Source organism: Ctenopharyngodon idella, chromosome 9 (genome assembly GCF_019924925.1).
Source record: "Ctenopharyngodon idella isolate HZGC_01 chromosome 9, HZGC01, whole genome shotgun sequence".
NCBI lineage: Eukaryota > Metazoa > Chordata > Actinopteri > Cypriniformes > Xenocyprididae > Ctenopharyngodon > Ctenopharyngodon idella.
Genome location: NC_067228.1, coordinates 2762317 through 2790146, shown reverse-complemented (window position 1 = coordinate 2790146; position 27830 = coordinate 2762317). Strand labels below are relative to the sequence as shown.

General features: G+C 36.2%; 2 protein-coding genes across 14 annotated transcripts in view; both read left to right on the top strand.

Annotated features, from left to right (window-relative positions):
* Positions 1 to 13439, top strand: part of LOC127518294 (bromodomain adjacent to zinc finger domain protein 2B) — a 99795-nt gene extending 86356 nt beyond the window's left edge. For 10 of the 13 annotated variants that reach the window (XM_051904748.1, XM_051904745.1, XM_051904746.1 and 7 more), the window contains 11 exons: positions 403 to 547; positions 780 to 1333; positions 3111 to 3372; positions 4940 to 5095; positions 5168 to 5328; positions 5508 to 5791; positions 9810 to 9945; positions 10115 to 10261; positions 10710 to 10975; positions 11071 to 11214; positions 13024 to 13439. In XM_051904748.1, coding sequence (XP_051760708.1) covers positions 403 to 547; positions 780 to 1333; positions 3111 to 3372; positions 4940 to 5095; positions 5168 to 5328; positions 5508 to 5791; positions 9810 to 9945; positions 10115 to 10261; positions 10710 to 10975; positions 11071 to 11214; positions 13024 to 13201 — 2433 coding nt within the window. In that variant the 3' untranslated portion in view covers positions 13202 to 13439. The remainder of the gene's footprint in view (positions 1 to 402; positions 548 to 779; positions 1334 to 3110; positions 3373 to 4939; positions 5096 to 5167; positions 5329 to 5507; positions 5792 to 9809; positions 9946 to 10114; positions 10262 to 10709; positions 10976 to 11070; positions 11215 to 13023) is intronic. The other 3 variants (XM_051904754.1, XM_051904756.1, XM_051904750.1) reach the window with 1 other exon arrangement.
* Positions 13440 to 13674: 235 nt separating this feature from the next.
* LOC127518297 (WD repeat, SAM and U-box domain-containing protein 1-like) overlaps positions 13675 to 27830 on the top strand; it is a 28604-nt gene continuing 14448 nt past the window's right edge. Inside the window, exons 1-9 of the mRNA XM_051904763.1 lie at positions 13675 to 16189; positions 16293 to 16320; positions 17283 to 17696; positions 17785 to 17972; positions 21172 to 21258; positions 24923 to 25016; positions 25798 to 25831; positions 26420 to 26460; positions 26726 to 26832. Coding sequence (XP_051760723.1) covers positions 17299 to 17696; positions 17785 to 17972; positions 21172 to 21258; positions 24923 to 25016; positions 25798 to 25831; positions 26420 to 26460; positions 26726 to 26832 — 949 coding nt within the window. The 5' untranslated portion in view covers positions 13675 to 16189; positions 16293 to 16320; positions 17283 to 17298. The remainder of the gene's footprint in view (positions 16190 to 16292; positions 16321 to 17282; positions 17697 to 17784; positions 17973 to 21171; positions 21259 to 24922; positions 25017 to 25797; positions 25832 to 26419; positions 26461 to 26725; positions 26833 to 27830) is intronic.

Sequence of the window (27830 nt, the reverse complement as noted above, 5' to 3'; positions counted from 1 at the left end):
AATGGAACATGGGACACCTGAGAAACTGTTCCATTTGTTACACCTAACACATGAGACACTCCAACAAATGGAATTTAAAAGTTCATGGAGAATAAGAAATATGGAACAAAAATCAGGAGTCAATTATTAAGAAAATGATGTTCAGACACCACAGGCAAAATCTCATTAAATTCATTAAAAACAAATGTCCTCTATAGAGGACAAAAATGAATAGCGGGGTCCCAGGAGGATAACGTGCCTATACATGCTTTACCTATGTATTATACTAAATTTGTGCTAATATGATGACAGATTCACTTGCACCTTTCCAAACAAAGCAAATATATTCAGTATAGTGAGAAAAAATATATATAGTGAAATAGATGCACCTGTCTTACTGATTTTTACCTTCATCTCTTCCAGCAACAGACTCAGATCCGTCGGAAGCTGTTCGAGGCCTCTCATTCCCTGCGCTCGGTGATGTTCGGTCAGGACCGGTATAAAAGACGCTACTGGGTGCTGCCGCAGTGTGGCGGGATCTTTGTGGAGGGTCTGGAGAGTGGAGAGGGTGAGAATGACAGAATTATAATGTGAAGACAAAAGCATCTTCTAAAAAGGACTGAACCAATGAAATGTGATTTTCAAACTCATGCTGATGTAAACAAAATGATCTTACCTTGATTTTTTTTTTTCTTGTTTTTTTTTCTTGTTTTTAATAAACTTTTAAAAAAAATATTATTTTATTGTAACTAACTGTTGTAGAAATGTACTGCTGCTGCTGATCTCTTGTGTTCCTTCAGGTCCAGTGGAGTTGCAGAGAGAGCGTGAGAGGTTGAAGAACGCTCACCTCGTCCAAGTCAAAGTGGAGCCGGCAGAGGAACCTGATGAAAAATACGGCAACACTGAGGTGAAACGCGAACCTCCGCAGAATGTAGATTCTCTCAACCTCTTCTTGCAGAAGCCTGGCTCTTTCTCCAAGCTCAGCAAGCTGTTGGAAGTGGCCAAGATGTCCTCTGAGGTCTCTTGTCACCAAAATGGTAGTCCAAAACAGCAGACTACAATAACCAGCAGCCCTGATCCTGATCACTCTCGTCTTCTCAACAACACCTACCTCACTAATGCGCAACAGCAGATCCGTAACGACCAGCTCTACAAAGTATTGACCGAAAGGAACCCTCATTGGTTCAGTCTACTGCCACGCTCTCCATGTGACGTCTCATCTCTGACTGAAAGTCCACATTCAGCGTCGTCATCTTCCTCACCACAAACTTCCAATGGCAGAGCCCGATCCCCATTTGCCACCTGTCCATCGAGCACAGCAGGAATCAACAACTTTTCATTAGCAGCACTGCAGGTATGATCGTATGGACCAGGGACTCCCAAACTTTTTTTGTCAGCTGATTCCCTTAGATGTAAAATTGCAGCCAAGACCGGAAAGGGCGAAAGAATATATGAGGATGCTAAATCTCTACATCTCGAACGGTTTGGCCGTGGCATTGAAACTTAATTTATGGTGAGAAAAGGGAAACAGGAAGTGTGTTATAACTTCATTGTAGGAGGCTGATCACATGGGTATGACTATTGTGAGTCAAAGTCATAGTGCCACCAACTGGCAGCAGGAAGTGTGTCACCTTCTTATTTTTACCCAATTCGCTTCGAACTTAATCAGAATAATGTCAAGACATAGCAGATGTAGACCTGAGAAAGGATTCTTGATATCTTAAATACTGTTGCCATGGCAACACTTCACTTATAATATTCTTGGGTGTTTTTGAGGCTCTTAGCATGCTTCAAATTGCATGAAACTCAACACACGTCAAAGTTGTCAGCCAGAGGACATGGGCAAAGCCTTTGAAATGGGCGGGGAGGAGGGGCTTTATAGCGCCACCTTTTGACAAACGTTTGGAGGTTAGTCTTACATATAGTCACCAAACTCGGTACATATATTGTTCTCATCAAGACAGACAACTTTCTAATTTACAGTTATTATCGCCGACCAACAGGAAGTCAGATATTTTTGTTTTTAATGTGGATTTTTTGAATAATCAGGCTCTGAGTTTTTAAGTAATCCTCATGCAATCACCACCAAACTCGGTCAACATGAAACAAAGACACTGAAGATGCTAAATTGCAAACGATTATAGGATATCTCGAACAGTGTTGCCATGGCAAGGGACTAAAGTAATGACAAAAAAGTGAAACAGGAAGTATCTCATATCATGTAAAATCATTGTTTGATTTAAATTAAATTAAGATTATATGTTGCCCACCATGCACAGGTTTCCTTAAGCCACCAGGGTTTGTGCCCGTCATCGCTGCTTGCAGCTATATTATTTACTTGAGATTTTAAGTTAATATTTTAACAATTTAACAACATATTCACGTTCATGTTTTCTGATGATGGTTAATGGTCACAGAAGCAATTAAACAGATAAAATAACATTTTTAGTAAGTGATTTATTTTGATTTGTTTTTATTTTAAAATTATATATATAGAGAGCTGCGCATATATAGGGCTAGTAATAATAACAATAACATTGTTTTAACTATAAAACTATTCAACTATAATATTATTCTATGTAAAATATTACTGTTGTAAATAATAATTGTCCTGTAAAATAAAAAATAAATATTTATTAATTATAATAATTATTTTGTTTTACACTGCAAGTTACAATACTAATATATAATGATCCTAAGAATTTCTGGTAAAATGCTGTAAACTTCTGTCCACATAAATGTTGGAAATTAAGTGAATGTAAATAAAGTAAACCTAGTGCACACTGTGTTCCTAAAATGCACATGAAACTCACTGCACATACAGAGATGCAGCATTTACTGTGAACCGAGGTGCTCTGAAGCTGAAACACTGTACACGGCACGCGTGCGATACTCTGAAACACAGCGCAACAGACTATATACTCATTTAAATCACAGCCTTTGATTTGATAATCAAACTAAGCTATATTGCATTTTCATTTTTATCTCATTTAATTGTACGAACCCCCTGCAGTTCCCTCATGAAGCCCCCGGGGTTAGCGATGCCCTCATTTGGGAAACCCTGTAGACTGTTTGTTTAACTCTTTTTGTGTTTGTGTTCTTTGAGTATAACAGCTCCTCTGTGTTTGCAGATGAAGTCTGGGGTGCCCATAATAGATCTGCCGTTCTGTGCTTGGTCCAATGGAAATCTGAATCCAAATGTGACGTTCTCTGGGATTTCCATGGCCCAGATTCTCAGTGGCGTTCACCCGCTCTCAGAGGGCAACGTCAGTGTGAGCAGCAGCAAAAGCGATTCCCCAGAGTCTCCAGCGGAGAAACCCCTCTCCACACCCTCACCTGCGATCGAGGTGGCTAGAAATCAGGATTACCCGTCACCTGAACCTATTCCTGAAGGTAAGACTGAGACAACACCTTGAGTGTTAGGAGTTTTAGTTTATTTATTTTTATTGGTGTCTAGGGTTAACCACCATATGCAGGTGTATTTCAGCAGTGGCATGTAACACAGTTACTCCTACTAGCCACTTTGGCGGGTCGAATTTTATATGTAATATATACATTTTTCAATTGTAGTCTTTTAAAAAGTGCAATCTAGTGTTGTCAAAAATATTGATTTTTCGATACATAACGATACTGAAATATCTTAAAATGCTTCCAATACTAATTTTCCACAGAATAGATACACAATACCAGCTGCTCTTTCTCTCTCTGACAGCGAGTTGACACACAAGCCTGCCTCACCTCACTCACTTGTTTCGGATGAATATTGTTGGTGTTACAGGGCTTGAATTTTGGCGTGGGATTGCGTGTATTGCACATAATTTTACTCATTCCTGCAGATTTTGTTCTCACATCCAAAGTGTGCGCATATAAGGTCGCCTCTCAGTACTAAATTGAGTTGGTTTTTTTTGCTGCTTATTGCTCTTTAACAGTCAAATTCACACAAAATAATGTCATAATGCTTTTCTTGGTGAGTATTCACGTAAACACAGCCTTGATGCTTTCCTACCTTGGAATGTGTAGGCAGCATTTTTCAGTTTTCGGACACAGCCGAGAAGGAAAACGCATGAGTAACAGTATAATGGATCCGTGCGTCAGGTCTTAAAGTGACAGCAGCCTAATATACCTGCTGCCAAATTATGAGATAATATTAAAAAATATCTATATGGCAGTTTTTCCCCATAGTATCAATGTCAAAATTGTGGCCAGTGAAAATGCTGAGTGGTTAGTAACTTTGAAAAACCACTAGCCACAGTGGCTGGTGAGCAAAAAGGAGTATGTCAAGCCCTGTTGGCATATAATTAATTTTTTGAATTTGCATGTATGTCATCACTCATAAATGAGATGTTCAAAAGGTGCCATTTTTCATATATTAAAGTGATTTAGTAAAAAAATAATTGTATTTATTTATTTATTCACTACCATTCAGAAGTTTGGGGTCAGTAAGATTTTATAGTTTTTGAAAGAATCTTATTGTGAGATTTTATTACAATTTACTTAACTGTTTTCTATTTGAATATATTTTAAAACTGAAAACTGAGATACATTTTTTTCAGGCATTCTTTAATGCATAGAAAGTTCAAAAGAACAGTGTTTATTTAAAACAGAAATATTTGTAACATTATAAATGTCTTTACTGTCACTTTTGATAACTTCAATGACTCTTGCTGAAAAAAAGTATTTAAAATAATGTACTGAGGCCAAACATTTGAATGGTAGTGTATTATAAATTATTATATTAATATATAATAATAATAATTTTATACTTATATTTTAACATAAATACATTTCTTACATTAGACATTTTGAATGTACCTTTTTAATTACAATGACTGTTTGACACTCTAATTGAAAATCTTTTGAAGCCATTGAAAAATGAAAAATATGTAAATTTATGTTTTTACGTTTAGATTTACATGCATTTGGCCCAACAAACCTGTGTAAATGCCTTTCTGTGTTGTAGAGATGTTGACAGGCTGGTGGAAGGTGACGGACATTGAGGAGTTACGATCCATAGAGAAAGCCTGCCATTCCCGAGGGATCAGAGAGAAGCAGCTGCAGAAACAACTGCAGAAACACATGGATTACATCGGCCAGGTGTGCAGCAGGAACAGAGATGGTAGGTGCTCACTGTTTAGGGCCGTTTAAAGTGCTTTGAGCGCAGCGCTCTTAGTTTGTGCTCTTTGTCCAGTCACTGTAATCGACATCTCTGAGCTGGAGGAGAATCAGGTCTCGGAGGACACCGTCCAGAGCTGGTGTGTGGAAGAACAGGCCATGGACATGGACATCGGTGTCCTGCAACAGGTCGAGGAACTGGAACACAAAGTCACTTCAGCCAGTCTGCAGGTTAAGGTAGGAAATCTTTATTTAATAAACTCATCTTTTATTGTCTATGCCTATGAGAGGATTAATATTTTAACCTTTATATTAACCCTATTATTTCATATGTCAGGCTTTACAGGGTTAACAATGTCTCTGTTCTGAAGTGCACTGAATAAACACAATATGAAAGCTTTATGTTTGTTTCACAGGGCTGGATGCATCCAGTTCCACAGTCACAAAGTGAAGACCTGGTCTATTACGAGCACAAACCTGTCGTGGATAACTGCAAAGAAAGCAGCGACTGTGGCATTGTGCGTCGTGCGAACAATCCTCTGGATATCGCAGTGACGCGTCTGGCAGAGCTGGAGAGGAACATTGAGCGAAGGTATCTGAAGAGCCCTTTAAGCAGCACCATTCAGATCAGACTGGATAACGTGGGCACGGTCTCCGTACCGGCCCCTGCGCCATCACCTGCTAGAGCTGATGGTGAAGGGTAGGTCATCCAGATTCATGTCAGTTCCTCACTCGCTTCCTCTCTGGAGCTGCTGAAGCCCGTCTGCCGCTCTTCATGCTTTACTTTCGCTGTGTGCGTCTGTGGGTTTATGGCTGTGGCATCTGTTTCACTTTTTATGTTTTGGGTTGTGAAGCATGAGCATGAGGCACTATCACAATAAGCTCATTATAACCTGTCATCTGCCTTCCACAAACAAGTACTTCTTCAAAAGGCTTCCACAAAAAGGGTACTAAATAGAGCCTGAAACTCTTAAAAAATGTAATAATAATAATTTGATTGGAATATATTAAGAAAATTGTAATATTATTTAAATAATGTAATTATTTTTGTTTATTATTATTAATAACAATAGCTGCTGCTGCTGTTGTTGTTAATTATAATATTTATTTATTTATTTTAATCAGTTAAAAGAGGTGCTATTTTTAAGGTAAACATTTAAATGAAGATCTGTTGGTAAAACAAGGTTACAAATTTAGCCTAAATTAAGCCATCGCTTAGTAGGGATAGACCAAATATTGGTTTGTAGTTACTGATCAACTTATATTTCCAATAAAATAATATTTGATAAAATAATGTAAAAATTATGTTTTTATATTAGTAATATTAAATAAAAGGATTTACAGGCTGACATCTAATAGTTCTCACAACAACAAAAATATGATAATAATAATTATTAATTTTAGCTTAAATCAAGCCATCAGTAAGTAGGGAATTGAGATCAAATGTTAGTTTATTTTCTGTTTTCAGTTTAATTTTAGATAAAGTATTAGTAATTTTGTGTTTGTCATGTTTTTTTAATATGTCTATATATATATATATATATATATATATATATATATTTTTTTTTTTTTTTTTTTCAGTTTTAGCTTTAGTTATTTAGTACATTTAAGTTAAACTTAATTCAAATGTAAAATGTTGTCTTGGAAACTAGCTGAAATAAAATAAGTTTAAAGGTTTTTTTTATATTTTATTTTATTTCAGTTGAATTTTATTTTATTTCAAGTAACAAAAACGTTTTTTTAATGGTTTTAGTTTTAGTTCACTATAATAACCTGTTTACTGATCAATTTACATGTCCCTTACTTACAGTATAATGTGAATAATATTTGATAATATCACATAAATATTATTATATAAATAATATTAAATAAAAAGGTTTACAGACTAACCTCTAATAGTTCTCACAACAAAAATCATTTGGAAAAAAAAAAAAACATTAGTGGAACTCATAAATAAACCCTTTTTGTGGAAAATGCCAAAACGCGTCTGAATCTGAATGCTCATTCAGCTTGTGCACTGTGGTTATTATCAGCATGAATGTGGGTTATTGATCATTTCATGTTTTTCCTGAAAGATCCAGGCTCCAAAATTAACATGCAATAAATCAGAATAAAAATTGCCATACTGACTTACTCTCCTGTTAGCTGATAACTTCATTAGGAACTACATGGTTTAAACTGAGTTGATGATAATCTGGTCATCACTTTGGGTAAGGACAAATATGCAGATATTTTTTTCATTTTATTATTTTTGATTAATAAAAGAAATGCAAAATACAGTTTCATGGCCAATAAGTAATATTTATGTAGTACATGCTATAGAGGGTATGCATTGACGTCACTTTCCCGCCCGAACGCGCTCCTTCAGCTGGACTGAGTGGCAAAAGAACCTGCTGCATGACTGGATTTAATAGGGGAAACTGAGAAAACACGAGTAAAACAAACGATTACGCTAAAGGTTGGGCTTGAAAGTGTTCCTTATGAAACCTAATCCATGGATATTGACATGCAGCCAGGAATCGTGTTTCCTGACATTTATATGTGCCTGATTTCGATGCCGGGGAAATACATAAAGCAAATCTGCCTGTGAACGCTTTATATAAATACAATATAGGTAGGTCTAAATTGGAGAAATCACTTATATCAATGTTCGTCATATCGTCCAGCCCTAAAACTTGTATAGTTTTTGTCAGTGTTTATTTAAAAACACCCAATTATGCAGAATATAAGATGGTAAATATTTAATTGATGAGTTGTCAACACAATATATAACAATACAATATATAGGGTATGATTTTACCCCAAAATCCAACATTTTGACACAAAATGATATAACTGCAAATCATGTTTCTTTGCTGGAGTCCGGCTGTTTCTGTGAATTGCGGCGACCTATTTGCTTCTTTTTTTTCTGTAGCTTTCAGCAGTCTGTAAAAATATATCTCAGATTTTGTGTCAAAGCTATTTGTACAGTCAGTCGCAAAGCTCTTTCCCGTTTTGGATGTGTTTTGTGTGTTTTTCACGGCATTCATGCTGAAAACCAATGCTGCCACTCAGTCTTTTGCCACTCAGTGGGCGTAACCCAGGGGCGGAGCTAGGGGTGGGCTAAGGGGGCTGGAGCCCCGAATGTTTTTCCAAAAACCCCGAATCTTTCAGGTTTGAGGTTTCTTAACAGTGCTGTCAAAATATCATTTTTCTAATCTCTCTATTAAAATATCTTAAACAGTTCAATATCGCTTTTCTGCAGTATACACCGATATCTGCAGCACTTTCTCTCTCTTCTTTTCTCCGACAGCGAGTTCCCGCACACCGCAGTTGTACACAGACACGCCTCCTGTCACTCACTCAGAGCAGCGGCAGGCCTAAAGACTCTCGTTCAGTCCGGTTGTCCGGTTTTTGTTATGATATAACAACTGATATGCCGCCATTGTTTCATAATGAACCGAAAATTTAAAACATACATAGCCTAAATGGTCTCTAACATTGCATTTTGCAAACGAACTAAAATCGAAACCGTGAAATGGCTTTGTGCCTTTATAAAACAGCAAAAGACAGTGATTAAGTATATATATATATATACAGTCTGTTAGTGATGCGTGTTTTAAAGATAAGTGCGCAAATTTGCTCACGCGATTAGCTGGTGATCTGGTGATCAAAATAAAAGCACAAGGGTTTGCAAGTGAAGAAATTAGTACAAAAGTATCGTAATATACCGTATTGTAAAGTAACTACTTATAAAATTTTCATTTATTTTACAGTGCATTTGTTACAATATATGGATATTACTGTCATATGAATAATTATAAAGGCCTAAATCATAATATTATTGTAGGCCTAATAATTGTTTGGCATCCTAAAACACCAGTGTCAATTTAATGTAGACTGAGACTCTATATTACAACTAAAAAGACCTCTTTAATGTCCAGGTACAAGTCAATGCTGTTTCTTTGTTCAATTTGCACATTGTACATGGGTTGAAGCTCTGTTTTGAGCTCTCATAGTGCACCAGATTAATGCATTTAACCTTAAAATGTAAAAAAATTTCTTGCAGGGGGGCATGCCCCTGGACCCCCCCTAGAGGAGGTACACCCAGCAAAGTTTTGCAAATTCCTGTGGGAAACAGTAAGGCTGTTAACTGAAAATTAAATTGTCATTGGACAAAATAGATTTGGGCTAAGCCCCGGATGTTTACAATGTCTGGCTCCGCCCCTGGCGTAACCGCAGTCATAACGGTCGACGGTGACGTCACGTGCATACGCTCTATTACCATTGGCAGAAGTGGCAAGAAGTTAATTTTGGATTCTGGTCATATTGTTCAAAGTGCCTCTATGCTTTTTCAGATATGATCTTTCATGCAGTGTGTAATAGAGCTGTTTGTGGATTTAAAAGGTCTGCAAAGTTTCAAAGATCAGATAAATGGAGTTATTGTCTCTTAAAAAACAGAAGCGATTCTGAACCTGAAACGAGTCGTCAGTAATTCTAGTCTCACTTCTGCTTGAATCTATGTAGGTTTGTAACAAATTTGCATAATGCCAGACTGTGGTCTTCATTGGCTGCCGGCGAACATCTACTTTGCCCCGCCCTCAAACACTGTAGTTGTTATTTTAGGACACTCCAAAACACAATTAGGAGCCTTTAATATAGCATAATAGAGGCACTTTAAAATGATTTTTTTTCTGAGCAGTATGGCAGCGTAATCTCTCTCTCTCTCTCTCTGGCAGGGCTGAGGAAGATCTGGCTCCAGGACTGAGACAGTGGCGTAAAGCTCTCAGCGAGGTGCGCAGTGCGAGTCAGCTCTCTCTCTGTATACAGCAGCTGCAGAAGTCCATCGCCTGGGAGAAATCCATCATGAAAGTGGTGAGTGTGCTGAGAGTCCACAGTAAACTGCTGCAGCTTGTGTTTGAAAAGAATTGGTGTGTTTTCAGCTCAAGAGAGTGTGTTATACATGCATAAAAGCTCGATCTTGGTGAGTTTAGGAGACTCTGGCACTTGGAGTGAAGTGATCCTGGATGTGCTTATCTCTCAGTACTGTCAGATATGCCATAAGGGGGACAACGAGGAGCTCCTGCTGCTGTGTGATGGATGTGATAAAGGCTGCCACACGTACTGCCATAAACCCAAGATCACCACCATACCAGACGGAGACTGGTTCTGCCCGGCCTGCATATCCCAGGTGAAGCACTTAAGTAGTTCATTAACACTGCTTTGATGAGACCTTAAAGGGTTAGTTCACCCAAAAATGAAAATTCTGTCATTAATTATTCACCCTCATGTCGTTCCACACCTGTAAGACCTTCGTTCATCTATGGGAGATAAAAAAACCTCTTGGATTTCATCAAAAATATCTTAATTTGTGTTCCAAAGATGAACAAAGAACGACATGAGTGGGAAGCTTGACTCAAATTCCACTTAAAACCATAAATGTTTTATTCCTTTCAATTCCGCTCATCCATTTCAAATTCCCAAGCACACATGCATCCCTGAATGTACTTACAGGAGTCTAAAAGCTCAAAGGCCCTCTAAATCCTCCACAATGAACATCTGAACTGCAGCCGTGAAGAGAGTGTTTGGCTTGTGTTTGGAGATCTTGTTTCCTCATAACCCGTTCTGGCTCTGTGTAGGCGAGCAGTCAGTCCCTGAAGACCAAGAAGCCCTTGAACCGTTCAAGCGGAGGCCTGAAGAAACCTGCCGAGGCCAAACGCCACAGGAAACCATCTGTAGCCGGAGACAACTCGGAGGACGATTCAGGCAGCGCCAACAGCACTCCCAAAAAAGTGTCAAAGGAAATAAAAAAGAGAAAGACAGAGGAGAATCCTTCCCCAAACCCAGCGTGTGTGAAGAAACCCAAAACCGTCAGAGATGACAGTAAAGACTTGGCCATGTGCAGGTACAGCAGCAGAGCCTGAAACCTTGCTCAGTTAGATTTATTTTGATGTGCATATGAATCAGATGTCATTGATTTGGTCTTTTTCCTCTCATCAGGATACTCTTGGCTGAGCTGGAGAGTCATCAGGACGCCGGCCCGTTTCTGACACCCGTCAACTCCAAATCTGTCCCGGGATACCGCAAGGTCATCAAGAAGCCCATGGACTTCTCCACGATCAGAGACAAACTCACCAACAGCCAGTGGGTATCACTACAATATTAACTAGTCGTTGATATTTGTATGGTATTAAACATGGTACTAGTTTCTGATGCTGAAATTACAGTTATTAGAAGGGCTGGACACTTGTAGCAAAAAAACACAATATTTTCAGAATTTTGGTGATATATTTATTGACAATAATATTATTTAATTTTATTTTCAATGGAACCAGTTTTTGTTTGTTCTTTTTATGTTCAATTTATTTTTTGTTTTGATTTTTTTAATTTTTTTTTTATTCAATTTAACCAACATTTTAACCATTATAATCAAATAGATTCAAAATATTTGACAATAATAATAATAATAATTATTATTATTATTATTTGTTCATTCTTTTTTATTTATTTATTTTTCTTTTTTTTTCAATGGAACCATTATTTTAACCAAACAGTCATTATAGTCAAGTAGATTCAAAATATTTTTTAGAATAATAATAATTATTATTATTCTTATTATTTATTTGTTTGTTCTTTTTATGTTCAATTTTATTGTTACTTATTTTTTTTAAATTTTCAATTGAACCATTATTTTAACTAAACAGTCGATTCAAAATATTTGATAAAAATAATAATAATAACAATTATAATTATTATTAATAATATTTGTTTGTCCTTTTTATGTTCTATTTTATTTTATTTTATTTTATTTTCAATGGAACCATTATTTTAACCAGTCATTATAGTCTAGTAGATGCTAAATATTTGACAATAATAATAATAATAATAATAACTATTATTATTATTGTTTGTTTGTTCTTTTTATGGGTTTAATTTTTTTCCCCAGTAGATTCAAAATATTTGACAACAACAACAATAATAATAATAATAATAATAATAATAATAATTATTATTATTATTTGTTTGTTCTTTTTGTGTTCAATTTTATTTTATTTTCAATTGAAACGTTTTTATCCAAATAGTCATTATAGTAGATTCAAAATATTTGATAATAATAATAATAATAATAATGATAATTATTATTATTGTTTATTCTTTTTATGTTAAATTTAATGTTATATTTTATTTTCAGTGGAACCATCATTTTAACCAAACAGTCATTATAGTCAAGTAGATTTGAAATATTTGACAATAATAATAATAATTATTATTATTACTATTATTATTATTATTATTAATTGTTGTTTGCTTTATTTTATTTTAACCTGTTTGTTCTTTTTGTGTTCTATTTTTTATTTTATTTTCAATGGAACCATTATTTTAACCAGTCATTATAGTCTAGTAGATTCAAAATATTTGACAACAATAATTATTATTTTTATTATTTATTTTCTTTTTTTGTTTAATTTTATTTTCATTTTTTAACCAAACAGTCACTGTAGTCAAGCAGATGTTTTTCACTAAATGAACAAAACATATCAATTTTCTTTGATATGCATTATTAAATAATACTTTTTATTGTAATTTTTTTTTTTTTGTTTTTTTACAAATTTTACACTATACTTGGTGTTTTCTTACCTTGACATTAAATTACAGAAAACTAGTTAATGTTAGCTGCAGTGTTTCTACAACAGCTGAGGGACTGACAGCAAATTTGACATCTTTCTCTCTTCTGACCAATGTAATCCATCTCTCTATATTTTTTTTCTTCTTTTGGAAAGTCAAAGAAACTCTATCGTGGAACAAAAAAATTATATTTGTTGTAGTTTCCATTCGCCACTTTAGAAGCTAACCCAACTATGACGACTTCTGCTTCTTCGAATTTGTTTGATTTAACATTGTGTGTTGTACAGCATTTGCTTTAGTAATCACAATCGACTTCTCTTATTGCAGGTACTTGAATCTTGAGACTTTTATTATTGATGTGAACCTGGTGTTTGATAACTGTGAGAAGTTCAACGAGGATAACTCAGACATTGGGCGGGCGGGACACACGATGAGAAGGTTTTTCCAGAGGAGATGGACCGAGCTGTTGAGGCAGAACTCCCTGAAAGCGGCTCTCGGCACATGAGCTCGTTCCAGATCCGCTGGATGATGAAGAGTCACTCAGACCAGCATTACGCACAGAATCACCTCATTCACATGACGTTTCACGCCTGCTTTGGTTGCTGGAGGACACGCTTAAATCAAGTACAGGGACGACTGTGAGCAAATGAACTTTTCTTTCAACGTTTTGAAAATATCCTTCCACTACCTGTAAATATATTTGTTTTTTTTTTTTTTTAAATAAACATTAATATTATAGTGAATGTACTGTATTTAATTTGTTTTTAATTATTTATGACTAAAAAGGTCTTCACTTTCTATGAAGAGGCAAAATGCTTCAATGAATGTGTTTTTCTTTATCATTATATATGAAAAAACCCAATAAAATAGGGAAAAATTTAAATGTTTACATAATTCTGAGCTCATAGAGCGACAGAAGTTCAATTATGATTACATCATAAAAAAGCATTCATGTAAACGTGTACATTTTAAATCATAAACTGCAAAACACATGCCATCGTCACATAGTAATACATTGTATTGATAATTCTGTGCAGCACATGGGCCGGCCGAGGCACAAACAGCAGTGCCTTTCAATATCCGTTTTAAAACTCCTCAAACCTCAGTCTGAATCCCACAGGAAACTCACAAGTGTTCATCCAGTGTTTGCTATGGTGATCATCACGATTGCTTATGTACGATACAATAAAATCCCACCTAAAACATCCATAAATCAGCTATGGTATTGGAATAGAAAGCAAGCGTATTGCATTGTGGCGTCAAATTTTGCACGTGCAAAAAATGCCGCTGCAATTAAAAAATAAATCTAGTTTACATTGTATTTATTCTGAGGTGTTTCTCTCAGTATGCCTCAATCAGACACGGCGTCTCCACTATAGATAGCTGCAGTGTTTTTTATGTAACTAAAGTCAGAATACTTGAACTATCTTGTGTAAAGATATTGCAGTGAAGGTGTAGCGTTGTGTTTTGTAGGAGTTTTATTTTTCTCTAGTTTGTGTCAAATACTTAATAAAATGTTTTCAAGCAGCCTGTTTGTGTTTATATACTGTTGATGCTGCATTTCATGCATTAGATGATCTTGAAGGGGTGGTTGATTATGATTTCACTTTTTTAACTTTAGTTAGTGTGTAATGTTGCTGTTTGAGCATAAACAACATCTGCAAAGTTACAACGCTCAAAGTTCAATGCAAAGGGAGATATTTTCTCTTTTTAAGGACTTCAACAAACGGCTGGTAGGGACTACAACGGGCTTCTTCCCGGGTTGGTGACATCACTAAGCTAAAATTTACATAAACCCCGCCCCCGAGAACACGCAACAAAGGGGTGCGAGGCCATGTTGGGCTGCTTTAGAGAAGAGGAAGAGTTGTTGTAGTAGAGTGTTGTTGCCACGCCGGACTGCTTCACAAACGAGGGTCAATTCAACGCTGGATTTGCACAAAAGATTAACATGATGGCACATGCTAGTGGATGAGTTGAATCAACTCCACAGCAACTACATAAATTTATCCTCTAACCATTCAGAAACGTCTAAAAGTTGTAACTTCTTCCTGAGTCTCTCCATCAGTGTCGACTCCGGTTTGAACAATGTAAGGCTGAACACCGTTACTGACAATCCTCATTTTGTCTGCGTGAGATTCTCCAGCTTTGTTGTTGTTGAGCAACCGAAGCGTGAGCTGTTAAAGCTCCGCCCTCTTTTGGAAAGGGGGCCGGGAGCAGCAGCTCATTTGCATTTAAAGGGACACACACAAAAACGGCCTGTTTTTGCTCACACCCAAATAGGGGCAAATTTGACAAGCTATAATAAATGACCTGTGGGGTATTTTGAGCTGAAACTTCACAGACACATTCTGGGGACACCAGAGACTTATATTACATCTTGTGTTAAAATCCCCCTGTAGTCAATAATTGTATCCCTTAAAACTCATCTTTGATCACCAAAATAACATATTTAAACGTTCTCCCATTGAAAAAAATGTCTTAAAATAGCTTGAATGTAACTACACCCTTGCTTCATTTAGTATACGCGGACTCATGAATATGCTAATTAGCCCCGCCTCCACTCACTCACACCAGATCCACTCGGTCAACTTACTGAGGTAAACGCTGCACAATCGAATCACTCTTTACAACGTCGAACATATAAAGGTAATTAATACGATTAGCCTTTTGTTTGATTACTTTATCAAAAAGCTAATAATGTGAACTTGCTTATGTTCCCGTTGTCCACCTCAGAGTCAGACAGCTGCCATCTAACAATCAGTATCCTTAGAAACGCTTTGAACACGTCTGAACGTCAGTGGAGAAAGTTCATTATAACATCGTAATCTACATCATACACCCACCCGATTTTTAATATCAACAGAAAAATAAACCGGGATATTATAACCTGGCTTCTCTTGAGACTCCACTGCTTCAGATCGGTCATAGTTAATGATATGCTAAAGCCCGCCGGCACGTGTGACGTAACAGTTTGTGACGTAAGATACGCCAGCGATTTCAAACCATGTTTTTGAAACTGTCTTTAGATCACTGCAGTTTTAAAGAGAAAATGGCCAGCAGTAGTGTTGACTTATGAATTTACACTTGGTTAGTCATAAAACATATTAAAAACACCACATAGACTTATAAACAACATTAAAAACTTGATTTTCACCACAGTACAGATTACTAACTGTGTTACTGACTCTGCATCGCTCTGAAGTACATAATGCTTGGTTCAGTAATCAGCTGTTTCTTTATGTGTCTCACTTCGATCTACTCCTACAACAGAAATATGAATCTTTCCATTGGCTCACACTGTTGACCCGTCACTGTTTGTAAAGGTGTTGCGTAAAGCTCTGATATGATAACCTCAGGGGCGATTATGAGTGCACTGAGTGCAACTACAGTGAATTATCACGGATCCCAGGCAACAGACTCTGTCATGTGACTTTCTGCAGTCATACAGGAAGTGTTGAGAGAGGAGCAGCGCTTCAGTCATCATTCTCTACATGTACGTTTGCTTATTAATTTGTGTATAATCTATATTGTACTTAGATTATTGAGTTAAAATGCTGTGTTTACAGAAATTAATTCACTTAAATGTGTTTTTACAGCACATTTATGTAAATCTTCTGCCATCAGGTGAGTCGTTCCTGTTCTGCAGATCATTTTGAACTATAACTTTTAAAAATTAATATGCATGTGCTGTAATTTAAGGATGTTTTTCTATATAAGAATTTATCGGACACTTTCACTTTATTATAAGCTGATTATTTACACAAACAGGATCATAAATGGCCATAACTAGATAGGGAATGTAATTGTTGGTGTACATGAAGGAGGTTGGTGTGAAGTTCATTTTCATATTTTAACCATCTGCGATATGTTTGTTTGTAAAAAAAATTAGAAAAGAAAAAAAAAATGAAGGAATTAATGAATAAATTGTCTTTTTCATGTAGAAGAAAAATTTAAAACATGCAATAAAATGATTTAAATTATTTAAAATAATTTTAAAAATATATATTTTACTTTATATCAAATATAGTTTTATGCAGTATATTAAGATATATTGATGGGGATTATATTTATAGGATTTATATATATATATATATATACTTTATTTGTTATTTTTTCCTCCATAATTTTTCATCCATCATTATATGTCTAAAAATGTTGGATGAATAATTATATATATATATAGTAGTATTTATAATAATATAGTTTTAATATTTTTATATACTTTCTATTTTATATATATATATATTAGTATTTATAATAATATATTTTAATATTTTTATATTTTTATAATTAATATATAAAATTATATATATATATATATATTTATCCAACATTTTAAGACATAATAATGGATGAAAAATTATGGGGAAGAAAGAACAAATTGCTCTTAAACTGAAAGGATCTAAATTAGGATAATTATATATTTTTTAAAATATACATTTTATGTATTGTTATTAAAGATATATAGCCTATCAAAAATATTTTTGACCTTAATATGAGCAGTTTAACATTTCATCCAGTATGTCAAGACATATGAGGGGGTATGAAAACGCAGTGTAATGACCCAGGTGTTTTTCTGATCACAGATGTGTGTTGATCACCATGGCATCGCTGCTCTGCACCCTACAGGACCATCGTGATGACGTGAACTGCTGCGCGCTCTCTGACCGTTTTCTGGCCTCGTGCTCAGGAGACAAAACCGTCCGCGTGTACTCTTGTGAGGACTTCAGCGAGCTGCGCTTCTCTCCTCTGCGCGCGCACGCTTACGGCGTTCACTGCTGCTGCTTCAGCAGTTGCGGCCGTTATCTGGCGTCGTGCTCCACGGACGCGCGCACTATAATATGGAGCACGTCTACAGGCGCAGCGGTGGCCGCACTGGAGCATCCAGCGCGCGCTCCGGTTCGAGTTTGCGCATTCTCTCCTGACGCGCGCTGCCTGCTGTCCGGCGCGTCTGACGGGACTGTGGCGATCTGGGATGTGACGGCAAAGACGCTACAAAGGTCAATTTACGTAGTTTAATTAATTTATTTGATTAGAGAATTAGATTGTTTATTTAGTTTAACCAAAAATACGCGCTGTAACCTGTAGATGTGCTAAAGTCAGTGAGGGCACCGTCCTGGCCTGCTGTTTCTCCCCGTGCGGACAGATGTTTGTCACGGGCTCCACTCTGGGAGAACTTCACCTCTGGACGCGGTCTGTGGGGCCTTTACACACGCAGAGAGAAGCGCATGATCTAGGAGTCAACTGCTGCCAGTTCTCCCCTCAGATGAGCATCGGTAAAACAGAATGCTGTAGATTATTTTACTGCTCCCTCTGCTGGGGAGAGATGGGAGTTTCCTGTCGTGATGTGGGAAAGTCTCACAGTCTTTTTTCTTTCAATATTGTTAAAGGGTTAGTTCACCCAAAAATGAAAATAATGTCATTTATTACTCACCCTCATGTCGTTCCACACCCGTAAGACCTTCATTCATCTTCGGAACACAAATTAAGATATTTTTGATTAAATCCGATGGCTCAGTGAGGCCTGCATTCAAAGCAATGACATTTCCTCTCTCAAGATCCATAAAGGTACGAAAAACATATTTAAAACAGTTCATGAAAGTTCAGTAGTTCTACCTTAATATTATAAAGCGACGAGAATACTTTTTGTGCGCCCAAAAAACAAAATAACGTCTTTTCAACAATATAGTGATGGGCCGATTTCAAAACACTGCTTCGGAGCTTTGCGAATCGAATCAGTGACTCGGATCTCCTATCAAACGGCTAAACTGCTGAAATCACGTGACTTTGGCGCTTCGAGTCACTGATTCGATTCGCAAAGCTCCGAAGCAGTGTTTTGAAATCGGCCCATCACTATATTGTTGAAAAGACGTTATTTTGTTTTTTTTGGCGCACAAAAATATTCTCGTCGCTTTATAATATTAAGGTAGAACTACTGAACTCGCATGAACTGATTTAAATATGTTTTTAGTACCTTTCTGGATCTTGAGAGAGGAAATGTCATTGCTGTGAATGCAGGCCAATCAAAAATATCTTAATTTTGTTCCGAAGATGAATGAAGGTCTTACGGGTGTGGAATGACATGAGGGTGAGTAATAAATGACATTATTTTCATTTTTGGGTGAACTAAACCTTTAATCTTGCCATGAAATGCCCACTAGTGTTGTTATACACTGTCTCATTTTGAAGGCTGCGTCGCGTTTGTCAGCCGCATAAGTTGGGCTGCTTCATTTCAGTAAACTGACCACTATCCAACAGATATATAGAAAGATGTGCACTTGTATTATGAATGGGAGAACGTGCAACGCGCAATATGGCGGAATGGGCTATATGCACGGAGCGTTCTTTAGAACTTCCGCATTAATATAAGCCAGCTCGAAAACTTCCGGTGAGATGTAATTTGCTGGTGTGTTGAGCATCAGTAGTGTAATACTTCGTTTATAATCAGAATATAGTCACTTAAATAGTAAGGCATAGCATTAATTTAGTTATTCAAAAGTAAGACAGCATAAAAAATAAATAAATAAAGACGTACCTCATTGTTCCTCCTCGGCTAAATTCAATTCGACCATCAGTTTTTACACTTTTATGTGAAAAAAAGCTTCAACAATTAAATATTTATTGTGCACTTTAGTTAGATTAATTGAATAAAATGTGTGTTTTTACAAGTGTGCTGAAATCATTGATCTTGCGCCGCACTGACTGACAGCTGCTGTAATTATAAAGGGAAAGCGCGGTGCTCGCTTTCTGTGTCATTCATTCACAAGAAAAGTTATTGTTTTTCTTAAGATTTTTTTGAGTATTTCATACTTAACATTGACAAAATGTATTTTTAAACCTAGTTATTTTATAATGTTTAATATTTAGTCAAAAACAAAGTGAAAAACGATTAGAGGAAATGGCTGATATATGCGCAAATAAATGCTACCTGCTGGTTAAAGTGGTAATTATTGTCTTTTTTTATTTTTAAATAAGTGTTTTCTATCAAATGTTGAATTTCCTACATTTTTAAACGTTCGGTTTTACAATGGGGACAATCTCAGAAGGATGAACAAATAATGTTTGTGGTCATCACATTAAAAATAACATTTGAAGTGCTGGGGGAAAAATGCGTGTGCGTGTCTAATTACAGACACGGCGTTTTTAAACGGTCCCAATAGCTTTGTCTTTATTGCAATCAGTAAAACTGGTTTATTGGCAAATTAGGTAAATGTGATATCTGCATTAAAATATGAATACAACATTAAAAAGTCAACCATTGATGGTTTTGTGTTGATGTACAGCGAGTACAGAATGAACAGCTAACAGTTCAACGGAAATGCCCGAGCTGGCTTAACGACAACCAGGAAGTAACCGTGCATATAGCCCATAAGTTCCGCCTTCTAAATAACAGCCAATCACCAATTGGTAAAGTCATCGCGTCACTGCAGCGGCCGTTAGAAGCTACGGTTCCTACAGAAACAGTCAGACACGTGCACTTAGCTTGATCCAGCCTGAAAAATGCAGTTTTTTGTCATGATTTGAGCGTTTAGAAACAAAATGTATGATACAGTTGTTGTCATATTTCATTGGTGATTTCAAATATGAAATTTAATCGAAAGCTTGGTGAACAGCTTTGGAGAATTTGATGTTTCCCCATTCAAAGAGATAGGAGCTGTGCTTGCATGACTTAAATAGCTGACCAAGAGGCGTTTCAAAGATGGCCGTCGAATGAAATGACTTGTCTTAAAGGGACTTTGCCACTACGTTCTAAAGTCATGCTTCACTAGGAATAATTGTCAATTCTATAATGGTTATATTCTGAAATAAGACGTACTTTATGACGTATGCGGCTGACAAATGCGACCTCCAGAGGACGCAGTTTTTTGCAATTACTTAAAGTTTGAATTTTTTTTTCCCCATGTTGTGGAACAATCTATTTTAGATTAAGCCGATGAAGCAAAAATGAACTGTGCTTTTGTTGTTGTTGTTTCCATAAATAATACATCAGAACTAACAAATATTAATAAACTCAAAATATTACCAAACACTTTGCAAAGTCAACAGTCAGAGTTTAACTTGAATTTGAGCAAAAATCTGAAACATCTTGGCCTGTGCTTCATGTTTGCATGTGGATGAATGAAAGAGAATGGAGCTCAAAATCTGGACGGGTCAAAATAAGTGACTAACTTACTCAGACTTCATGTCGATAAACAAAAGTCTGGCTAAACGAAACTGAAACTTAAGAATTTAATGAGATTTTAAATGCTTTTGTCTCAGCCACATATTCCGAAACAGTCTTTCTGTTCACGTCCATCTGTTCAGGATCAGTGAAAGAAAATGATTATTGTTGTTTATACAGTAATTATATTCACATTTGTTGTGCGGTTAAATTACAGGAGTGATTATTGTGTAGTTCATATACTGTAATTATCTTTACAGGGAAGTCAAACATCATTATAATCTTGATATGTCGTTGCGTGTGTGTATTTTCAGATGGCCAGACAATCAAATTTCGATTGGCCTCTGGTGGGCAGGATAACCAACTGAGGATATGGATTATTTCCCAGCATGCAACAACAGGTACTCTTGCTCTCAGTCTCTAGTCAGCCGGCACATTGCACTGTTCCCGTTCACCCTGATTCAACCGAGTGAATCGATGATTAAACATTAACAGGATCTGAAAGTGAAGTCAGCATCAGTCAGAAAATAGTACCTGTGTCTGTGGAAAGAGAGGCAAAAAATAATCATTTGTTGTGTTGTTTTACTGTTCAGACTGCAAACAACTACATGCATATGTGTCGAATATGCCTAATATGTAAAATATCAGATTTGAGAAGAAAATTAGATTCATGCCAAATTGAAGCATAATCATTATTAAGGGCCAAACACCGAAGTTGCGTAGGCACTTATTGTAATCTTTAGCATTCTTATTATTCTTCTTCCGTTTCTGCTCAGGAAGTCTATGGCAGCCCATAGAACCGCTTGCGGGACAGTTATGAAATTTGGCGCACAGATAGAGGCCGGTTTGAACTGTGTCCATAGCAAATTTGGAGTCTCTAACTCAATCCCTCTAGCGCCACCAACTGTCCAAATTTGCACTCACGTTTATGCTAATAACTTTTGAACCGTATAACTTTTTTCCGCCATTTTGAATTTTTTTCGAACTCCTAGGCCGTTGCTGAGATTTTCATAAAAATGTAACCAGATCTATCTTTAGACCATGCAGACAAAAAGTTATGGAATTTAAGCAGATTTCTCAAACTGTTTTCGAAAAGCGCATGAACAAATTTTATGTAGCGCTTGTGAAAATAGACTTAAGGCTCCTCAACGCTTTATCGTATTCAGACCAAACTTGGTCCATGTCATCACAAGCATGACTTGAGGTTACATGCTGCGTTTCAGTGCAGCGCCACCTACTGGTCCAGAGATATGAAAATATAACTTATGAACGGTTTGACCGAAAATCATAAAACTGGTCTCATCAGATTTGGGGCATCATGTTGAGTTGAATGATATCAAATTTTGGCCGCTGGCCATTTTTAATTTTGTAGTAAAATGCTGTATTTTATGAACGCCTTAGCGTATCATTACGAAACTCGTTATGGGTCATCAGCACGATGGCCTGAAGGCGCCTGAGAAGTTTCGGACCAGCGCCACCTAGTGGAGAAAAAAAATTATTTATATGCTTATAACTTTGGATGTGGTTGACTTATTTTTATGGGAGTAATCTCCTTAGACTGAGTCCAACGATACCAAACATGCTAGGTTTCACCATATGGTTTGTGCATTGTGGTGATTTAGCGCTTAAAAAAACTTTTGCCAATATCTTCGAAACCGTTATTCGGATTGAGACGAAACCACCGTAGGAAATTCGGAAACATAGGTCTCTGGCTATACGCTAATGCCCAAATGTCAAAATGTTGATAGTCAGTGGCAAAACAATCCAATCAAAGTCGCCCATGGGTCATTTTTTATGTGCTCATACATATAAATGTCTATAACTCCAAGATGAAATTATATATTTTCACCAAATTTGACACACACGTATGTATGGGCACACTCTGGGGATACACAAAAAAAGTCGTTGTGGCGCTATAATTGAACAAAACTTGAATTTGCCATTAACTACAATACAGTATTATGATATAAAATGCTATATTTTACGACTGCATTGGGGTACCATTGCGAAACTCAGTATGTGCCATCGGCACCATGCTCTGAAGTTACTCAAAAGGTTTTGTGGTCAAAAGTTATAATTAAATTTAAAATAAAATGCTAATAGCTTTATATAAATGTGCCCTATTGTAATGAGACTGGTCTTAATAGATGCAGTGGGTCATGCTGAGAACATTGATGCCAATTTTGCCATAGTCAGCCAAACCTCCTGTCCGGCATTTTGATTTTCTTTAAAAACATACTTTTTTGAACTACTTCTAGACCGTTGGTCCAATTTTCACCAAAATTGAATCGTATCATCTTCAGACCATGCCAGAAAAAAGTTATGGATTTCATGTTGTTAGACGAAACCGTTTTCGTATACCACAGCAACGAATTTGAGACATGATGCCAAAATGACTCTTGAGGCTGTATCTCTGCAATGCTTGTTTGGCATATTGACACCAAACTTTGCATGTTTCATTGTCACTTCACTCTGACCATACCACATCAATTTGGTCACAGCGCCACCTATTGGTCAAAAGTATTTAACCATTTAATCATTATTATTCACTGTATTTATGATTTTTCAGCTATTTTGCCTAAAATGATCTTAATAGATCTTTATTTGCTAATTGTTTTAGTTGGTCTGATGCTCCCAGACACGTTGGCATGAGTTATTGTGCCTTCTTTGTGCTTGGCCCCTTAATGGCTGCTTGCAGCTATATTTATTGATTGTTTTACTTCTGATAGTTTTAGTGAACACCACTAGTTAAATCAAGGCTATTTAATCCATAATCCTCAGCAGCAGGCGCCAATGTCGGCTTTGTCTGTCTGTCACTGTGGCAACCGTCGCGGCTGACTGTGTCACTGCCTGCTGGGACTGTTCATGCTCACTTTTGTTTTACACACACATGCAGATAAGCCCCAGTCAATCACAGGGGTTGCTGGGATATTGTGTCTCATCATCTCGCAGGAAACTGGCGTGCGTGTGTGTGTGGAGGCAGAATATGCACGATGTTCCTATTCTGACTGACGTTATCAGTGACGCCAGCTCGCTTGTGTTTTAGAGTTCTTGATATTGCCTGTCTGGGAGATTGATTTAATTTAGTTCATCTGAAGTGAATTCTTAACTAAAGTAATTGGTTTAACCGAGCGTCATGGTGCTGTTGAGCTGTCGCTGCGTCCTTGGCCACATATATTGCATCTGTGGTCTCAGTGTGTATAGTTAACTGAAACTAAAACTGTTTAAAAAATAAAAATGAATTCAAATTATTAATAAAAACTGTAATAGTACCTCAATTATGCTCAAATATCACTGTAGACCACAACAGTCTTCATTGCTTACACAAACATAGTAGAAGGTGTCCCAAAACCTATTGAGCTCCCTATATAGACAGCATCCTAATGAGGGTAATTGTGTTGTTGTGGTCTTCATTCCCTCCAAATATTATGAAAGCTTAAAAAAAACATTACACTTAGTTATTAAAACAATACTAGTGTTAAACTATTTACATTTGTTGCTGTATAGCATAACAACAAAAAATAATAAAGTTATAAATATGAATCATTAAAAATAATAAATAAATATAATCAATACAAATAAATAAAACAATAATAAAATAATTTTAAAAAGCAAACAAACTTTTGCCTGTCCTGAGCTTTTCAAATGTTAAATTTTAATATGGCTACTTTGTATATATTATAAACATAATGTATTTATTTACTTCTATATTTACATATTTTAATAACTGTAAAATATTTCAAAAGAGTTAAAATATGTAAAGATTAAAAAAATGAAAAAGTTTCTAATTAATTTCATGTATTCTTATCAATACTTTTCAGAATTGCATGAATTGAATTGATATTTGAAATCAACATTTTTCAGCTGTTTTTTGCACATTGGATCCGTCACAATGCATTATGGGACTGCCTATTTCATAAAGGATAATGCTATCTTAGTTTAGCCTTTTAAAACATCCATTGCATTGGGACTGCACCTATGATCCCTTAAAATGGCAGCTCACTAGGTTTAAGAACAGAGCTCGATATTTTCCCACAATGCTTCAGTGTGTGTGTTTCTACACAGGTTATGAGATGTCGTTGCTGTACAATCTCACTGCTCAGTCTGCTCCGGTCCTCTCCTGTGCGTTCTCATTTGATGGACAGCTGCTCGTCTCAGGGTAAGCCCCTCCCACTCAACACATCACTGCCACTATCAAATACTATAGCTTACTTTACTGAACAGGGTGAATACAGCTGAAGTTTTGAATTTAATATTTCTTCCCTTTTCCTCTGTATCGTGCAGTGGAGCTCTTGAGCCATGTAAAATAGTTCTATGTGAAGGGACGTGATATTTGACAAATTGACATTGACAAATTATCACAAGATGTCCATTTGACTTGCATTGTCTACTGCACTGTCTACTGCCTACTATTCTGTATTATTTTATTATTATATATATGATATATTATTGTAGTATTTATTATTTTAATTTGACTTTTATTTATATATTTTTTATATTAAGTAATTTTGTTATGCTTTTTGTCATTTTTATTTGTTTTTTAATATTTCTATTTAGCATTAATTTATTTTCATTTCAGTTGTAGTTTTAAACTCAAACTTATAGTTGCCTAATTTTTTAAGTTTAAGTGTTTCATCTAATATTTTATTTCAGCTTTATTTCAATGAACAAAAATGATTTTAATAGATTTAGTTAACAATAACTACTCTGCCACTTAAAAAATATAGTATGTGACACAAAACACGCATTACACAGTTTGACCAGCAGAGGGATCTGTGGTGTCAGACTCTGATCTCAGTCTTGAAAACAGCAGTACATTGAAACACAAATTACATGCTGGATTTGAACTATTTTAAGTGACAAAAATCTGAGCTCAGATGCTAGTGACAAACAACACAAAATTATGTAAATACAGATTTATCTTTGCTCTTTTTTTGCAGGTCTGTTGATAAAACAGTGACGGTATATGACGCGGTGAGTGATTGTCATCTTTATTTTTGTTTTGAGGACATCACATCAAAAATAAATAAGAAAAATCAGAAAATATGTGAAAAACTTTCGAGTCTTGACCTCTGACCTGCACAGTTCTCAGGCTTTCTTAATTAACCCTGGCTGTACTGCACTAAATTAACAATCATGCATATTCATTAACCAAAGCCTTAATATATTTGCATAATTACCCAGCTGAAGTTTGAGAAAGAAACCAAAGTTCAATTTATGGAAGAATTATGATCAATGGATGATTATTTATGATAAAATATTCCCAAACCTTGTGATTTGGAGTTCCAACGTAAATGTTTTGCCAAAGTGCAATTATGATTTGACTTTAAAACCTATAGTGTCATCTGTATGGGGCGAGTGACGTCTTTTTAAATGGCATGTGCTAACAGGTTTATGTGCAGCATTTCATAAATCTATCCATTTATCTGTCTGTCCCTCTCTCTGCCTGTATCTGTTTAATAATTGATCAGTAAGAGTGTCTGATTAGGATGCTCATGGTGGAGCTCTGTGTTTGTGTGTGTGTGTGTGTGTGTGTGTGTGTGTGTGTGTGTGTGTGAACAGAATCATGGAGAACTTCTACACACTCTGACGCAGCATGACAGGTGAGTGTCTCATCTGCTGCTCTCAAACTCTCAGTATGAATCCAGAGTCTGATTCAGTTCATATCTGACTTCATATCTAAACTCAGAATTGTGAGTTTATACCTCGTAATTGCAAGAAAGAAAAGATCAGAATTGTTACATAAACGTCCTTTTTGTTTATTTCTTATTCTGTGGCTTCTGGAGTGACTCCTGTATTCTGCACAGTGTGTACCTGGACTAAGTGAACCATTTCTGTTATATACCTCTGTCTGTCTCTCTGCTGTAGATATGTGACTGCATGTGCGTTCTCTCCCTGCGTGTTGATGTTTGCATCTGGCTCTATGGATAAGACGGTGAATATCTGGAGGATTGGAGATGGAAATGCTCAAGCATGTAAGCACACACAGTCCATCTGCTTTTGTTGAACTATAAACCACATGTATACTGACACTGTTGTGTTTACCCTTCTGAACCTTGTGTAGTGTTCAAACAAATGTTCAACACAATCAAGCTTTAGGGTTAGAGATTTTAGAAGCTTGTTTCCACCACTGAATAAAAAATAAAAAAGATAATTGCGCCTTTTTATCTCACAATTCTGACTTTTTCTCTCGCAATTCTGACTTTTTTCTCAGAATTCTGTGATATAAACTTGCAATTGCAAGTTATAAAGTCAGAATTGTGAGATATAAACTTGCAATTCTGAGAAAAAAGTCAGTCTTTTTTCCTCAGATTTGGGCAGAAAAGTTCATATCTCACAATTCTGAGAAACAAAGTCATATAAACTCGCAATTAACTGTTCGCAAAGACCCGCCTCTTTAGTTACTGTTGCTATGTCCGACAAGCCATGCCCCTCTCACGCCACACGTGTTCTTACGCAGTGAAAAATACATCACGGAGCAAAGAGGACACTGACAACGTATCGACAGACAAGACAGAGCAGGTTACTTATGATATGAAACAAATTTTAGATTTTAAATTTTGTAATTTTTAAAGAAATGTAAACAATAAATACCGTTTTGTGGCTCTTTAATGTGTCGTGACAGATCGCTGTAGCACCTCAGATTAAGCGGCTCATAAACCGATCAACTCTTCTAGTTAATTTATATCATCAAATAAACATGAATGAACCACATTTCAACCACAGAAAGAAGTCAGTATACATTATTTTTCAAGTTTAAGCCCACCAACGTTAATCTGCTAACTCCCCTGACTGCTTTGTCGGACAAAATGGCGGATTCAACGTTATGATTGGTTAGATCGCCTGTCAATCAAACTCCCGTGAAGGGTCAATTGCGAGGAAAAAGTCAGAATTGGGCCAGTGGCACAGATTCCCAACAAACCGTGATGAATACAATCTTCATCTAGATGGAACTGGATTAAATATTTTGACT